An 18,003-nucleotide genomic window follows, 5' to 3' on the forward strand; every position below is an offset into this window, starting at 1 on the left:
CAAATGAAAGGATGACACCACCTTTGGCAGAAATTGCGGACGAGTCCGCAATTCTGCCCTATCCATATGGAAAACCAGATCGGGGCTTTTACATGACAAAGCCGCCAATTCTGACACACGCCTAGCCGAAGCTAAGGCCAACAGCATGACCACTTTCCACGTGAGATACTTTAGCTCCACGGTCTTAAGTGGCTCGCACCAGTGGGATTTCAGGAAACTCAACACCACGTTAAGATCCCAAGGTGCCACTGGTGGCACAAAAGGGGGCTGAATATGCAGCACTCCCTTAACAAACGTCTGAACCTCAGGCAGTGAAGCCAGTTCTCTTTGGAAGAAAATGGATAGGGCCGAAATCTGGACCTTTATGGACCCTAATTTCAGGCCCATAGTCCCTCCTGACTGTAGGAAGTGCAGGAATCAACCCAGCTGGAATTCCTCTGTAGGGGCCTTCCTGGCCTCACACCAAGCAACATATTTTCGCCATATATGGTGATAATGCCTTGCTGTCACGTCCTTCCTAGCCTTTATCAGCGTAGGAATAACTTCATCCGGAATGCCTTTTTCCGCTAGGATCCGGCGTTCAACCGCCATGCCGTTAAACGCAGCCACGGTAAGTCTTGGAACAGACAGGGCCCCTGTTGTAACAGGTCCTGCCTGAGAGGCAGAGGCCACGGGTCCTCTGTGAGCATTTCTTGCAGATCCGGGTACCAAGTCCTTCTTGGCCAATCCGGAACAATGAGTATTGTTCTCACTCCTCTTTTTCTTACAATTCTCAGCACCTTTGGTATGAGAGGAAGAGGAGGAAACACATAGACCGACTGGAACACCCACGGTGTTACTAGTGCGTCCACAGCTATCGCCTGAGGGTCCCTTGACCTGGCGCAATATCTTTTTAGCTTTTTGTTGAGACGGGACGCCATCATGTCCACCTGTGGCAGTTCCCATCGATTTGCAATCTGCGTGAAGACTTCTTGATGAAGTCCCCACTCTCCCGGGTGGAGGTCGTGCCTACTGAGGAAGTCTGCTTCCCAGTTGTCAACTCCCGGAATGAACACTGCTGACAGTGCTAGTACGTGATTCTCCGCCCAATGAAGAATCCTGGTGGCTTCTGCCATTGCCACCCTGCTTCTTGTGCCGCCCTGGCGGTTTACATGGGCCACTGCCGTGATGTTGTCTGACTGAATCAGCACTGGTTGGTTTCGAAGCAGAGGCTCCGCTTGACTCAGGGCGTTGTATATGGCCCTTAGTTCCAGGATATTGATGTGCAGACAAGTCTCCTGACTTGACCACAGCCCCTGGAAGTTTCTTCCTTGAGTGACTGCCCCCCATCCTCTGAGGCTTGCATCCGTGGTCACCAGGACCCAGTCCTGTATGCCGAACCTGCGGCCCTCAAGGAGGTGAGCACTTTGTAGCCACCACAGAAGAGACATCATGGCCCTGGGGGACAGGGTGATCAGCCGATGCATCTGAAGATGCGATCCGGACCACTTGTCCAACAGATCCCACTGAAAGATCCTCGCATGGAACCTGCCGAAGGGAATGGCTTCGTATGACGCCACCATCTTTCCCAGGACTCGCGTGCAGTGATGCACCGATACCTGTTTTGGTTTTAGGAGGCCTCTGACCAGAGTCACGAGCTCCTGAGCCTTCTCCTCCGGGAGAAACATCTTTTTCTGGTTTGTGTCCAGAATCATGCCCAGGAAGGGCAGACGCGTCGTAGGAATCAGCTGCGACTTTGGAATATTCAGAATCCAGCCGTGCTGTTGCAACACTTCCTGAGAGAGTGCTACGCTGATCAGCAACCGCTCCCTGGACCTCGCCTTTATGAGGAGATCGTCCAAGTATGGGATAATCGTAACCCCTTGCTTCCGAAGGAGCACCATCATTTCCGCCATCACCTTGGTAAATATTCTCGGTGCCGTGGACAGTCCAAACGGCAACGTCTGGAATTGGTAATGACAGTCCTGTACCACAAACCTGAGGTACTCCTGATGAGGTGGATAAATGGGGACATGCAAGTACGCATCCTTGATGTCCAGAGACGCCATAAAATCCCCCTCTTCCAGGCTTGCAATGACCGCTCTGAGCGATTCCATTTTGAACTTGAATCTTTTCAGATAAATGTTCAGGGATTTTAAATTCAATATGGGTCTGACCGAACCGTCCGGTTTCGGTACCACAAACATTGTGGAATAGTATCCTCTTCCTTGTTGAAGGAGGGGAACCTTTACCACCACCTGCTGGAGATATAACTTGTGAATTGCCGCTAACACTACTTCCCTTTCTATGGGGGAAGCTGGCAGGGCCGATTTGAGGTAACGGTGAGGGGGCATCACCTCGAATTCCAGCTTGTATCCCTGAGACACAATCTGTATAGCCCAGGGATCCACCTGTGAGCGAACCCACTGGTGGCTGAAATTTCGGAGACGCGCCCCCACCGCTCCTGGCTCCTGTGGAGCCCCAGCGTCATGCGGTGGATTTAGTGGAAGCCGGGGAGGACTTCTGTTCCTGGGAACTAGCTGAATGGTGCAGCTTCTTTCCTCTACCCAGAAAGGACGCACCTCTGACCTTCTTGCTTCTCTGTGATCGAAAGGACTGCATTTGGTAATACGGTGCTTTCTTAGGCTGTGAGGGAATATATGGCAAAAAGTTTGACTTACCAGCCGCAGCTGTGGAAGCTAGGTCTGAGAGACCGTCCCCAAACAATTCCTCACCCTTGTAAGGTAACACCTCCATGTGCTTTTTGGAGTCGGCATCACCTGTCCACTGGACCCTTCTGGCAGAAATTGACATTGCATTTATTCTGGAGCCCAGTAGGCAAATGTCCCTCTGGGCATTCCTCATATATAGGACAGAGTCTTTTATATGCCCCAGGGTCAGTAAAATGGTATCCTTGTCTAAGGTATCCATTTCCTCAGACAGATTATCTGTCCATGCTGCTACAGCACTACACATCCAGGCCGACGCAATTTCCGGCCTCAGTATAGTACCTGAGTGTGCATAAACAGACTTCAGGATACTTTCCTGCTTCCTATCTGCAGGATCCTTTAGGGCGGCCGTATCCTGTGACGGCAGGGCCACCTTTTTAGATAAGCGTGTCAGAGCTTTATCTACCCTAGGGGAGGATTCCCAGCGCATCCTGTCCGTTGGCGGGAAAGGGTACGCCATAAGTAACCTTTTGGAAATCAGCACTTTCTTATCGGGGGAATCCCATGCTTTTTCACGTAATTCATTTAACTCATGTGAAGGGGGAAAAGTCACCTCTTGCTTTTTCTCCCCATACATATACACCCTTTTGTCAGGGACAGGGTTTTCCTCCGATATGTGCAATACATCCTTCATTGCTATAATCATGTATCGGATGGCTTTAGTCATTTTAGGCTGCAACTTTGCCTCATCGTCATCGACACTGGAGTCAGAATCAGTGTCGACATCTGTGTCAACTAACTGGGATAGTGGGCACTTTTGAGACCCTGACGGCCTCTGAGCTGTAGAATCAGACACGGGTTGAGACCCTGACTGATTATCCAACCTTTTATGCAAGGAGCTTACGTTATCATTTAACACCTTCCACATATCCATCCGATCAGGTGTCGGCACCGTCGGTGGCGACACCACAGTCACTTGCACTTGTTCTGCCTCCACGTAACCGTCCTCGTCAAACATGTCGACACAAACGTACCGACACACCAAACACACAGGAAATGCTCTAATTGAGGACAGGACCCCACAAGGCCTTTTGGGGAGACAGAGAGAGAGTATGCCAGCACACACCCCAGCGCTATATAACCCAGGGATTACACCGTAACTTAGTGTTTACCCAGTAGCTGCTGTTTATGATAATTTGCGCCTAAATTTATGTGCCCCCCCTCTCTTTTTACCCTTTTTCTACCTTGATACTGCAGGGGAGAGTCTGGGGAGCTTCCTCTCCGCGGAGTTATGAAGAGAAAATGGCGCTGGTTAGTGCTGAGGAAGAAGGCCCCGCCCCCTCAGCGGCGGGCTTCTGTCCCGGGTCTGTGTAAATAAAATGGCGGGGGCTCGTACATATATACAGTGCCCAGCTGTATATATGTGTCTTTTTGCCAAGAGGTATCCTAATTGCTGCTCAGGGCACCCCCCCCTGCGCCCTGCACCCTACAGTGACCGGAGTGTGTGGGTAGTGTGGGCGCAATGGCGCACAGCTGCAGTGCTGTGCGCTACCTCATGTGAAGACAGGAGTCTTCTGCCGCCGATTTCGATGTCTTCTTGCTTCTGCCGGCTTCTGACTTCTGGCTCTGCGAGGGGGACGGCGGCGCGGCTCCGGGAACGGATGACAAGGTCAGGTCCTGTGTTCGATCCCTCTGGAGCTAATGGTGTCCAGTAGCCTAAGAAGCGCAACCTAGCCGCAGTTAGTAGGTTTGCTTCTCTCCCCTCGGTCCCACGTAGCAGAGAGTCTGTTGCCAGCAGAAGCTCTCTGAAAATAAAAACCTAACTAAAATACTTTCTAATTAGCAAGCTCAGGAGAGCTCACTAAAAGCACCCAGCTCTGGCCGGGCACAGATTCTAACTGAGGTCTGGAGGAGGGCATAGAGGGAGGAGCCAGTGCACACCAGATAGTACTAAATCTTTCTTTAGAGTGCCCAGTCTCCTGCGGAGCCCGTCTATTCCCCATGGTCCTTACGGAGTCCCCAGCTTCCACTAGGACGTCAGAGAAATATATACACACACACACACACATACATATATATATATATATATATATATATATATATATATATATTTATTTTACACACAAAATATAAGGTCCGGATGTAATGCAGTGTGAGACAGCCAGAGGTTTTTTTTAAAACGCCAATCATTTACAAGGCAAAACCAGGAAGGTTTTGTCTTGTAAAAGATTGCTGCTTTAAAAAATAAAAGTACAAGTTCGTCCGGAATCTCAGAGCTCTGGCTGTCTCGCACTGCATTACATCCGGCCCTATATATCCACAAGGATATATACATATAAATCTTTGGAGTGTGGGAGGATATCTGACTACCTGCAGAAAATAAAATTATGCACACATAGGCTTGAGCATTAAAAAAAACATAGTTACTGCAAAAGGCAAAGGAGACATATTGGCAAAACAACCAATGTGTTTTCTTCACACTTCATCAACAGTGACATGCAGATGCCATGTGATCAAAGATGTCTAGTGACTGTGCAATTACAGGCACTTAGTGCGCGTACGGAGCTTGCAGCAATACCCTAAGCTACCCGAGAGTGATGGCTGGTTAGCAAATGGTAGAAATACAAAGGGTGAAACAAACAATGGGCTCGATTCAATTCAGTGTGGATTAAATAGTGCTGGGAATTAGCTCCCAATGCTATTCAATTCAGCGCACTGTCATGTTGGAAGAGGCCGGTTCTCGCGGACTAAACAGGGTGTTTTGTCGAGAGAACCAGCATTCTCAGACTAAAGTGCCCAGCTGCATCCGCAGCGCTAAGGGCAGAAATCAGTATCGCACCAGCACTTTTGTTGGATAAAATATACTCTAGCTAGGCCAGTGGCGTGCGGTGAGGTCAGTGGCTGGTGAGGCACTGCAGCTGTAATGTCTACCGATGATCCCTACAGCTGTCGAGCCAATGCGCGCTAGGTTATGGCTAAAACCAAGTTGAAGAAAAGACCTCTGACGTCACCATGGGGAAGAGCAAGGCCAGAACATGGTACCCGAAATGTATGCTCACCACGTTTCGGGCACGGTGGCAAGCGGAGGTTACTAAAGTTGGTGGCATGGATAGTGAAAGATGGCGTGGATAGTGAAAGAACTATCCCACCAGCCTAGCTCCTCCCCCTGACGTCAGAGGTCCTTTAGCCCACTTGGTTCTAGCATCTACCATGCCTGCTACCGCCACTGTCCCTGCGTGAGCCAAGGGGGCCCAGATAGAGATGGCACACGGACTCCCTCCTTGCTAAATACACACGTGTGTGTGTGTGTGTGTGTGTGTGTGTGTGTGTGTGTGTGTGTGTGTGTGTGTGTGTGTGTAAAAAAAAAACCCTCACATTACCCCACACAGTATGAGCCAAATTCACATTACCCCACACAGTATGAACCGAACATCACATTACCCCACGCAGTATGAGCCGAACATCACATTACGCCACGCAGTATGAGCCGACCATCACATTACCCCACACAGTATGAGCTGAACATCACATTACACCACGCAGTATGAGCCGAACATCACATTACACCACACAGTATGAGCCGATCACATTACGCCACGCAGTATGAGCCGACCATCACATTACCCCACACAGTATGAGCCGAACATCACATTACACCACACAGTATGAGCCGATCACATTACACCACGCAGTATGAGCCGAACATCACATTACACCACACAGTATGAGCCGATCACATTACACCACACAGTATGAGCCGAACATCACATTACGCCACGCAGTATGAGCCGAACGTCACATTACGCCACGCAGTATGAGCCGAACATCACATTACACCACGCAGTATGAGGCGAACATCACATTACACCATGCAGTATGAGGCGAACATCACATTACGCTACGCAGTATGAGGCGAACATCACATTACCCCACGCAGTATGAGCCGAACATCACATTACGCCACGCAGTATGAGGCGAACATCACATTACACCACGCAGTATGAGCCGAACATCACATTACCCCACGCAGTATGAGCCGAACATCACATTACGCCACACAGTATGAGCCGATCACATCACGCCACGCAGTATAAGCCGAACATCACATTACCCCACGCAGTATGAGCCGAACATCACATTACCCCACGCAGTATGAACCGAACATCACATTACGCCACGCAGTATGAGCTGAACATCACATTACACCACGCAGTATGAGCCGAACATCACATTACGCCACGCAGTATGAGCCGAACATCACATTACCCCACGCAGTATGAGCCGAACATCACATTACCCCACGCAGTATGAGCCGAACATCACATTACCCCACGCAGTATGAGCCGAACATCACATTACCCCACGCAGTATGAGCCGAACATCACATTACGCCACGCAGTATGAGCCGAACATCACATTACGCCACCCAATATTATTTACCAGCCCACTCCCCTTAAGATAACACTAATACAAAACCCCTAGATAATATTAATATATACCCCAACTCCATATGCAGTATAAAAAAAAAATTAAAAACATCCCCCCACAGATACTTACCTCTCATTGTGGGAGGCTGCAGTCTCTGTATATTACCTGCTTCACGGAGCTGGCTGGGGAGGAATCACATCTTCCATACAGCCACACTAGAACAGGAAGGGGGCGTGGTCTTCGGCATCAGGGGGCGGGGCCTCAGGAGGGGAGGAAGCAGGGACATATTGTTGCACTAGATTGGTGGCAGGTCTCGGGGGGAGGGAGCAGCCATGCAGATAGGGTAGGGGGGAGCAGGCATCGGGCACTGCTGCTGCTGATGGCTGTTCTGCAGCAGACATGTCAGACTGTGTGACATGTCTGCATTCTCAGCCACACAGCAGCTGAAAGGGGAGGAGGGGGGGGGGGGGCAGCGGCCGCAGCATACAGCGTCCAGTAAGATAAGGGGGGGGGGGGGGATATGATCCACCACTGGCCAATCGCATCTGCATGTGAGAGCGAGGGGCGTGCTTTCATATGAGCTGAAAGCACGCCCCTTCCAAAGCGGCACCTCTGTTAGGTGCCGCTTTTGCTGCTTTTTTTAACAGGCTTTCCTTGCCCAACCCTTGGCCCCGCCCCCCACTTCCATCCCCTTAACACTGACAGTGGGAGGCACCGAGAGCGGTGCCTCCATAACACATTTAAAACAGTTTTCCAGGGGAATTTTTTTTTTTTTAAAGTAATTTCAAGGCAAAGTCAGATACTTATGGCACAGAATTTGTGTCATAAGTATCTTCTTAGTAGTATTATTTGAATTATGAATGACAGGGGAGGCACTGCCTCCCCTGCCTCCCCTGACTGCACGTCCCTGAGCTAGGCGTCACATCACACTAAATTGAATAGCATCGGGAGCTAATTATTGGCGCTATTCAATCTGTGCTGACTTGAATCGATCCCAATGATTTTATTTTGTAAATGTATGTGAATCACATTAATATAGATGTGACTGCACGGATATTCTGATAACAAACATATGTTATTTGTTTGGGGACACTTTAGTTTTTAATCTGTACCAATGATAGCCTTTATAAATAATGAAAACACAATTATTTTTATTTTCTAATAAGAAAGAATATGAAATTGTAATGGTACTCTGACTTAGTTGTGAAACGAAGGCGAGTTCAGGGAGGACAGAAACCTCCCGTGGAGCAGAAGGACTATGCCATATGTAAACTAGGTGAATGAGTCTTACATGCAGTACCACAAAACAATAGAAATCTGCATGCTCAATGTATAAGAAGTAAAGAATATTAACCGTTTTCCTGGACATGTTTCCTTTTTCAAACCACAGCTGTTAACGAGAGCAGCCCATGCTGTGAGAGCAACATAGGGCAAAGATGCTGCTTCTGTATGGCTAAGTGACTTCGGCTTCATCGAGATCTAAACATTAATCAAACACAGCAAATTTACAATACAAGAACAGAGAGCCATACACGGAAGGTTGAGGACAGGGAGAATAGTCGTCATTCACAAAGTACTACTTAAAAAAAAAAAAAAGTAAAGTCACTATTTCACATATTTCAAAGGCTTTGTATTTGTATTCGTTACAAATAATATAAATGTACTGGAGTATAAATAATACCCAGGTAGCACTTAATAATACACAGACAACAATAAATGTAAAATATATGTTGTTTAATAAAATAATACAAACAGTACAAACCTATTTGTACTATCTGTATTATAGAACATATATTTTTACATTTATTGTTGTCTATAGGTATTATTAAGCACTACCTGGATATTATTTTTTACTGTGCTTTAAGAGGCTGGCAATCCTGGTTCCCGGGCGGCTGCCGATATACACCTTTGTGTCATCACTATTCAGTACAGCGCCTTTAGACCATCTTCGTTCTAAATGTACTGGAGTGTATACATTTAAACATCAACTTTGCTCAGCTCAATCACTTGCAGCACTTTGGAAGGAAGGAGAGTGACAGCTTGGCAAGATTATTTTAATGAAATATACTTTGAGTATTAGTTGATTTATAAACTGGAGCAAAACTAGGGTCCATAATGACACAATAAAACTACATTTTATTCTTAACGGTTGTTGGCCTGTACCACATCCCATTAGGATACAGGGGGTTATTCAGGTTTGTTAGCAAACTAAAGACGTAAGCAAGTGGGCGAAACTATGTTGCAATACAGGTGGGGCAGATATAACGTGCAGAGATTTAGATTTGGGTGGGTTATATTGTTTCTGTGCAGGGTAAATACTGGCTGCTTTATTTTTACACTTCAATTCAGATTTCAGCTTGAACACACCCCACCCAAATCTAACTCTCTCTGCACATGTTACACCCGCCCCACCTGCAGTGCAACATGGTTTTGCCCAATTGCTAACTTTTTTTGGTTTGCTAACAAACCTGAATAAGGCCCACAGTCCTAAAAATAAATGGCACTTTGAAATATCAGTTGTTGGGTTTGTGGCGTTTGACGGACCCTCTGGTTCTCTTCTGGGGTTATGAGAAGAACGGAGAACCCTGGGAAACAATTGCACATAGCAGTAGGTGGTAATGTAAACCTTCTTTTTTTCATATTTGAACATTTTCTCTTTAGGGACCTTGGATGGAGATAAAGGGGTACAGGTTGAGTATCCCTTATCCAAAATGCTTGGGACCAGAGGTATTTTGGATATCGGATTTTTCCGTATTTTGGAATAATTGCATACTATAATGAGATATCATGGTGATGGGACCTAAATCTAAGCACAGAATGCATTTATGTTACATATACACCTTATACACACAGCCTGAAGGTCATTTTAGCCAATATTTTTTATAACTTTGTGTATTAAACAAAGTGTGTGTACATTCACACAATTCATTTATGTTTCATATACACCTTATACACACAGCCTGAAGGTCATTTAATACAATATTTTTAATAACTTTGTGTATTAAACAAAGTTTGTGTACATTGAGCCATCAAAAACAAATGTTTCACTATCTCACTCTCACTCAAAAAAGTCCGTATTTCGGAATATTCCGTATTTCGGAATATTTGGATATGGGATACTCAACCTGTATATGCAATTGCGGTCGAATTCCGGCAGGAATTCGACCGTTTTGGATTCGACACAATTTGACAGTCGAATCCCGGTCGCCGGGACCCAAATTCGACATATTCAATAAAAAACGGATTCGACAGTCCCGCTTTCGAAAAACGGACCAATTGACGATAGTGTGCGACCTGGATTCAACTTCATGGACGGCACAAAAGTGTTCAAAAAACCCTGAAAAAAATTGCGTCGGGTCCCCCCTCCTAAGCATAAACAGCCTCGGGCTCTTTGAGCCGGTCCTGGTTGTAAAAATACGGAAAAAAAAATGACAGGGGGATCCCCCGTATTTTAACAACCAGCACAGGGCTCTGCGTCCGGTCCTGGTGCCAAAAATACGGGGGACAAAACACGTAGGGGTCCCCCGTATTTTTAACACCAGCACTGGGCTCCACTAGCTAGAAAGATAATGCCACAGCCGGGGGACACTTTTATACCGGACCCTGCGGCCGTAGCCTTAAATCCCCAACTAGTCACCCCTGGCCAGGGTACCCTGGACGAGTGGGGACCCCTTAAATCAAGGGGTCCCCCCCTCTAGCCACCCAAGGGCCAGGGGTGAAGCCCGAGGCTGTCCCCTCCATCCAAGGCCGGCGGATGGGAGGCGGATAGCCAAGTCTCACAAAAAAATAAAATAAAAAAAAATGAATATTGTTTTTTTGTAGCAGAACTACAAATCCCAGCAAGCCTCCCCCGCAAGCTGGTACTTGGAGAACCACAAGTACCAGCATGCGCGCGCGCGGGGGGGGGGGGGGGGGGGGGGGCCCGCTGGTACCTGTAGTTCTACTACAAAAGAAATACCCAAATAAAAACAGTACACACACACCGTGACAGTATAACTTTATTACACACATGCACACCGACATACACACATACTTACCTATGTTGACACGAGGCTCGGTCCCCTTGTCCACGTAGAATCCACGGGGTACCTGTAAATAAAATTATACTCACAACAATCCTGTGTAGATCGGTCCTCTTCAGAGTTTGTAATCCACGTACTTGGCAAAATAAAAAAACGCGAAACACGGACCACGCACTGAAAGGGGTCCCATGTTTACACATGGGACCCCTTTCCCCGACTGCCGGGACCCCCCGTAACTGCTGTTAAAGAGGGTCCCTTGAGCCAATCAGGGAGCGCCACGTCGTGGCACTCTGATTGGCTGTGCGCGTCTGAGCTGTCAGGCGGCGCATAGGCGCTCCATTATATTCAATGGTGGGAACTTTGCGGTCAGCGGTTGACCTCGAGGTTACTCGCGGTCAACCGCTGACCACAAAGTTCCCACCATTGAATATAATAGAGCACCTATGCGCTCCATTGTATCTCGAGTGCGGCCCTGACAGCTCAGACGCGCACAGCCAGGAGAGACTTGGCTATCAGCCTCCCATCCGCCGCCTTTGGAATGGGGGGGGGGGGGGGGGGGGGGGGGACAGCCTCGGGCTTCACCCCTGGCCCTTGGGTGGCTGGAGGGGGGGGGACCCCTTGATTTAAGGGGTCACCACTCCTCCAGGGTACTGTATTGCATTGTCGAATCCAATTTGACAGGTTTTTTTTTGTCGAAAATGCCCCGTTTTTCGACTTTTGCGGCAATTCGACCGCAATTGCATATACCCCAAAGTCAGCGGAGCTAAAGTACCAGCCAATTGGCACCTATCTGTCATTATTCAAACACAGACTGTGGCATGGCAGCTGGGAGCAGATTGGTTGGTACTTCATCTCCGTCAACCTCATCTCCATTCAAGGCTTAATAAATACACCTCTTAGTGTTTAGAGGCCTTTCAACTGAAAGGGTAGTGGGAGACTGAAATCCTTAAAAATTCCAAATAAAATAATAATTAGAGCAAGAAAGCAAGACTGGTGAGCTCTTAAAGCAGATATGAATATAGGTAAAACAGACCACTGTTCTTAATCTGCAGTCAATATTTCTTTATTTTGTTAATCAAGATGAACAGTCTTTTATGTATTCTTCAGCAATGTGCTCCACTGCTCTCTTGGTAAACAAATAACCACATATGGGCTCCAGTATCACCTGTACACAAAGTACCCTTTGGATGATACTGTATAATATACTCTATTAGCCAAAATGTCAAACTATCTTTTACTCATCTGCTCATGGATGCCTCAAATGCAATTTAAGCATAGGAGAAAGTGCATGGATTATATGCCCCCATCATCTTCCCAATCTCTGTCCAAATGTCAGGTAAAAGTATTCTTGTTCTACATATTTCTGTGTCAGTGTCATCACCGACTCAACAATCTCCTTTATTCCTCAGATCAGAGGTTCTCAAACTCGGTCCTCGGGAGCCCACACAGTGCATGTTTTGCAGGTAACCCAGCAGGTGCACAGGTGTATTAATTACTCACTGACACATTTTAAAAGGTCCACAGGTGGAGCTAATTATTTCACTTGCGATTCTGTGAGGAGACCTGCAAAACATGCACTGTGTGTGCCCCCGAGGACCGAGTTTGAGAACCTCTGCCTCAGATTCAGGTAATCTCCGAAGCATGCCACTTCCACCTGCTGAACATCTCCAAAACATTACTTTTCTCACACAGTTGTTACTAATCTTGATGCACACCCTCAGAATTTCCTGCCCTCACTACTGCCAACACTTTCCTTATGGTATGTCAAAAACAAGCCTACGTCACCTGCTATCAATCATGAATGCTGCTGCCAGACCTCTTTCTACTTCCCGTCCTGCCTTATCTGTTGTTCCTCTTTGTAAATCCCTTGACTGGTTTAACAATAAAAAAATAAAAAAGTTTAACAGTAATTTTTTACTCGTCATCATGCATCCCCAACAGCTTTTATTTTAAGATCATGGAAAGGTGACTTTAATTGGGTCAGTAAAGATTCCACCTGTTTCCACAGACAGGTGGAATCTGGAGTTAAGAAACAATGCTTTAGAATAAATAAAAAAAAAAGTTCTAAAGGTGCATAAACACGGTGAGATCCTTGCTATGCCCGATTGTGACTATGCGATCACACTTGAACTCCCCCAGAAGCACAGATTTTGAATATCTGTACCTCTGATTTTGACGATACTTTGTACTAGATAGTACACAATATAGTCAAGATTTACTTGCCTGCACAGTCTATCTTTCCTTGCGATACTGACCCTGCGGGAGTGCGCATCGGTATCGCAAGCTGCCTAACAGTGCAATTTGCACTAGCTTTCCTTTTGATTCTGACTTTATAGTCAAAACCGCAAGGATAAATCTCACCGTGTGTACACACCTTAAGCCTTCCCTACAACACATATGACACCTCCTGCACTCTTCCAGTAACCTTCCCCTATCATAACCTTATCACTTGCAGTCATCAAAACAGCTAACCTTGTGTGGATCTCTGTATCTGACAATTAGACTCTCCTCAACCTCCAACATCCTCCTCAAATAGCTTATCCCACTTTGTATTCTCCAGAATGTCTGCTCTACACCTACTTGATTTTAAACTAAATTAAGCAGGCCCATCCTTACCTTCTGTTTCATGCCATTGTACAGAATAAAGCACAAACAGTGTTATATATATTTTAAAATTTGCAATTTATAGATATTTACCTCATTAGCACTTGCAACGACAAACTCTGCAAATGTGCCTTGCTTCCATGGAGGAACTGCTGCCCACACCTGTCAATAGCAGAACATATGTAACACACAGATAAAGTAGGTCTACACATAAGCATCTGCATAGACATGATCATTATATATTACTTATCAATGATATATTCCTGAATTTGTGTATATAGCCACTCGCAGAATAATGCTATGAAATACCATACCAACCAATCTAATTACAATGTACAATAACTCGTAAACACCACTTCCAGCGTAAGACTGACTATAACAAAATAATGTGTCTTTCATACATCCCCCCCAAAAAAAATCATTGGACACCATGTAAATGTACTTAACTGTTTTTCAACAGAGCATGAACACCCACTGTTTATATTTGACTAGAATATAATTGCATTGAACATACGCTGAATAAAACCAATGGGGTGCATGAGGAACATAAAAGTGTTGATGTGTTCATGGGGAAAAATGTGGTGAGACTGGAGACCTATTTATATAACTTATTTCCTTATATTTCCACGGGAATTACTGTTTCCTCATGAATATCTAACACAGTATTTCAGTAGCGAAGCTATTTACCACAGGAGTTATTGCAGGTATCTTGTTATCTTATGCATTAAACCCATGTACCACAGAGTACCTCTGTCCCCATGATTTTAGATGGGAACTGCAGTCTTCTCCAATTCAACAAACCTTTAATATCCAACTGCATCTTGAGATGGCTCTTCCCTATGGAAAAGGCTATCTGAGAGCGAACCCTCCATTTCCGATTCTTTTTTTTTTGTATGCATGCGAAGGAACACTGCTTGAGATAGAACCAGGCAGTGTAATCATTTTCTGCTGCGATCATTGGTGATAGATCGTTGGCTCTATCATTCCCCAGTACAGCGGATTATAACAGCTGTTGTCCTTATATGAAAAGAATGATAAATACCCCGATACTACCTCACTGCTGGGAATAGTATTAAGAAGGAGGCTAAATAGACTCCTTCAATTAATACAATTAAAAAAAAATGTACTGAGCAGGTTAGGTTTAAATATAGTATCTGTAACTTGACGTTGCTTAGAATCACTGTAAATATATTTTTCAGTATAGAGTTCATTTTCTACCTTAATGGCAGTATTGTGATAATATACTGTTTAAGTAGCAGTTAAAAAAAGAACTGCCCAGCCCTCCAAATTAAAAGAAGTAAAGGTACCCACAACTGTATCACAGAGACTAAACCTCACTGAAAGCAAAACAGTGTTTTATCTATTTACATACTGTATGCTAGTTTTGTTTTTCCAATACTTGCCTGATCTCCAGGCTTAAAATATTGCACGGTAAGCCCACATTCCATAACAGTTCCTGAGACATCTCGGCCCAGAATAATAGGAAACTCCCTGCCAGTCATATTTAGGTGGAGAGGATCACGACTCATATTCAAACTAGCTGCTCCATAACCATCTAGAAGGTGACATAATAGGTCATAATTAAAAAGCAACGCAGAGTTCCTGAATACAAAGGTGTTTCTTTTACCTTGAAATGACAACATGTACAGTCAATGCAAATGAACATCGCTAAATTGTTCAATAATAATGTGAAATATTCTTCAACAATATAGAACACAAAACAACATTATCAGTGTGACAATTCATACAGTACAAAAAGCAAGTAACATATTAAACTCAGTAAGGGGAATTCAGTTGTTTTTATTGCGGCCACCACTAGATGGTGCCCAACGCATCTAGTGGGGGTCTGATCGGAGCAACAATTGAATAGCTCCAATACATGCACATTACTATAGACGGCCAGCAAGGGGCACGTGCAACATTTGAATCGGCCCTATAGAATTAAGGTGTATACACACTGGGCGTTTTTGCACAGCGATGATCGCTGACATCGCTGGGCTGAAAGTCGCTCAGTGTATACACACTGAGTTATTTTCCCCCCTGCCCAGCGATGTTAGCAGGGGGTGAACGGCTTTCCATAGCAGGAAGCTATGAAAAGCTATCTACCCCGTCGTTCATCTGCTGGCGACACCAGCAGATGAACGGCGGCCGCCGGTGATGAAGCGGGGGAGCGCATCAGCGCTGATCGCCGGGACATACACACTGGGCGGTTTTGAGCTGAAAGCAGCTCAACACAGCAAAAGTGACCTGCTTTCAGCTCAAAATTGCCCAGTGTGTATGGGCCTTTACACTATAGAGCCAAAGATTGAGTTATTGGTTAAAATATCCAAGTAATGGTACAGTAAGATCATCTATAAAAATGAAGAAATAAAGACATTAATAATGGTGTGGATGCAGTCGGAGAGATAAGTGTGATCCAACGCTCCCAAAATGTAGGATTTAAATGTTAAAGATATATTTTTCACAGTGCTGTACTATTATTAGTATTGATATAATCTTGTATTTCTGAAGTGCCACCAGAGTTCTGTAAGGTTTGGTACACAAGTTAGACAGTTAAAAGGTAGACTGTCATTAGTTCGACAGTCAAAAGTCCTACATGTCGGACTTTTGACTGTCGACCATATAGTGTCACCCTAATGACTGTCTATCAACCGCCTCCCAGTTCTGTAGTGGTGTACATAAGCAAATAGCATACGCCATAAAGTAGAGCAGGCAAGAAACAAATGACATGGATACATAATTACAACCAGCAAGAAGCATAATAACTTAACAAAAGATGAGTAAAGAATGCCCAGCTCGCAAGATCTTACATTGAAAAAGAAATAGGGTAACACAGAGAAGGCATAGGGAACAGAGCGGAGATTTAGGAGGTGTGGTAGACTCAGGGTCAGAATAACAATGGGGCGGATGGAACAATCCTAGGCCTCCACATAAAAATAGACCCATTATCATAACAGCATGAGGATGATCAGCTGCCCACACATAAATTATAAATAAAATTGTTTTTTGTTTTCCTTACAAAACTAAGCATTTTTCTACTTTTACGTATTTAGATAGACATTGACGCTGATAGTGTTGGGGGTGTACATGGTCACATGGCACCAGCCCTGCCTACACAAAACTGGTCCCACCTCCTCTATTTCTCTTAAAAGGCCTTTGATTATTGTCATACCCAAGTCAATGTCACCCTTAATCCGGCCTTTCGGTAAAAAGGTGTGTTTTCAGGATGACTGGGAAGACCTGTGTGATCATGGGAGCAGCGAGGGATGATGAATCCATGATGAAGACCTGTTCACTGGTAGAGTGGAGTGAGAGTAGGTATGACCATCGATGTTTTAAAATCATCGATGGTCTATGCCGAAAAGTCATTTGCGTTTCTATACTGGCTGCAATGTGTGGGGTGCACATGAAACCCTGGGTCCATGGGGGCCCCACACCGCACCCATGTTTTAATACTTATCTTTCAGGAATCCTGCGTTGGTGGCTGCAACCGTGGCAATAAAATGCCGGAGCCTACCGTGCCGTGGAGAGGAGGGGACCCACCTGGAGTCTGCACACGGGCCCCATCCTTTTAAAACACCCCTGCCAATGTTGAATACTTTTACCATCCATGGGGGAGAACCAGATGGTTAATCGCCATTGATGGTTCAGAGCGACTTTTTTATTTTTTTTAAATATATATCCAAGTGTCAGGACACAATCTTAGCTCTGCCACAACACCAACAAAGCCCCACCTACGGGCTCTGATCGGCCCGCAGCTTATGTAACAATAATGCAGGGGTGCCCATTGGTGGGTAAAACCATTGATGGTTCCCTTACAGATGGTTTTACACCATTGAGTTTATCCATCAATAGGTAACCCACCAATGGCCATCCCTAATACCCCTTTCACACAGCCATAAATTTCCCGGGTTAAAACACATGAACGCGCATCAACCCGGGAAATTTCTTGGTGTGAAAGGGTACAGGGACAAAAACCCGGGTTTTCTGTCCCTGCATTTCAACCCTGCAATCGACCAGGGTTGGTCCCGGGATGATCCCTGGACAGTGTGAATGGTGCAGGGACATGTCCCACCTTCCCGGGTTGCCTATACCGATGCATATTGGCTATTCAGGGCACTTCCTGGTCTTGTGTCTTTTCTGAGACGCCCATTTTCAGAAAATGCAGGGCCATCCCGGGTTCAGTATGAAAGGTGCAGACCCGGGATGTCTCGGCAAAAAATGCTGGTGTGAAAGGTGGCAACCCGGGAATGTCCCTGCATGAGCCCGTGGCAGAATTCCCGGGTTTTGCCCCTGCATTT

The 18,003-nt window shown here is 45.7% G+C and overlaps 1 protein-coding gene across 2 annotated transcripts in view; it reads right to left on the bottom strand.

The window, feature by feature from the left end:
• Window positions 1-18,003, bottom strand: part of RTN4IP1 (reticulon 4 interacting protein 1) — a 60,106-nt gene that overhangs the window by 40,922 nt on the left and 1,181 nt on the right. For both annotated transcript variants that reach the window (XM_063917064.1, XM_063917065.1), the window contains exons 2-4: window positions 15,106-15,257; window positions 13,796-13,864; window positions 8,431-8,555 (exon numbers count right to left, since the gene is read on the bottom strand). In XM_063917064.1, the coding sequence (XP_063773134.1) occupies window positions 8,431-8,555; window positions 13,796-13,864; window positions 15,106-15,257 (346 nt within the window). The remainder of the gene's footprint in view (window positions 1-8,430; window positions 8,556-13,795; window positions 13,865-15,105; window positions 15,258-18,003) is intronic.

This window comes from Pseudophryne corroboree, chromosome 4, assembly GCF_028390025.1.
Source record: "Pseudophryne corroboree isolate aPseCor3 chromosome 4, aPseCor3.hap2, whole genome shotgun sequence".
Taxonomy (NCBI): Eukaryota; Metazoa; Chordata; class Amphibia; order Anura; family Myobatrachidae; genus Pseudophryne; species Pseudophryne corroboree.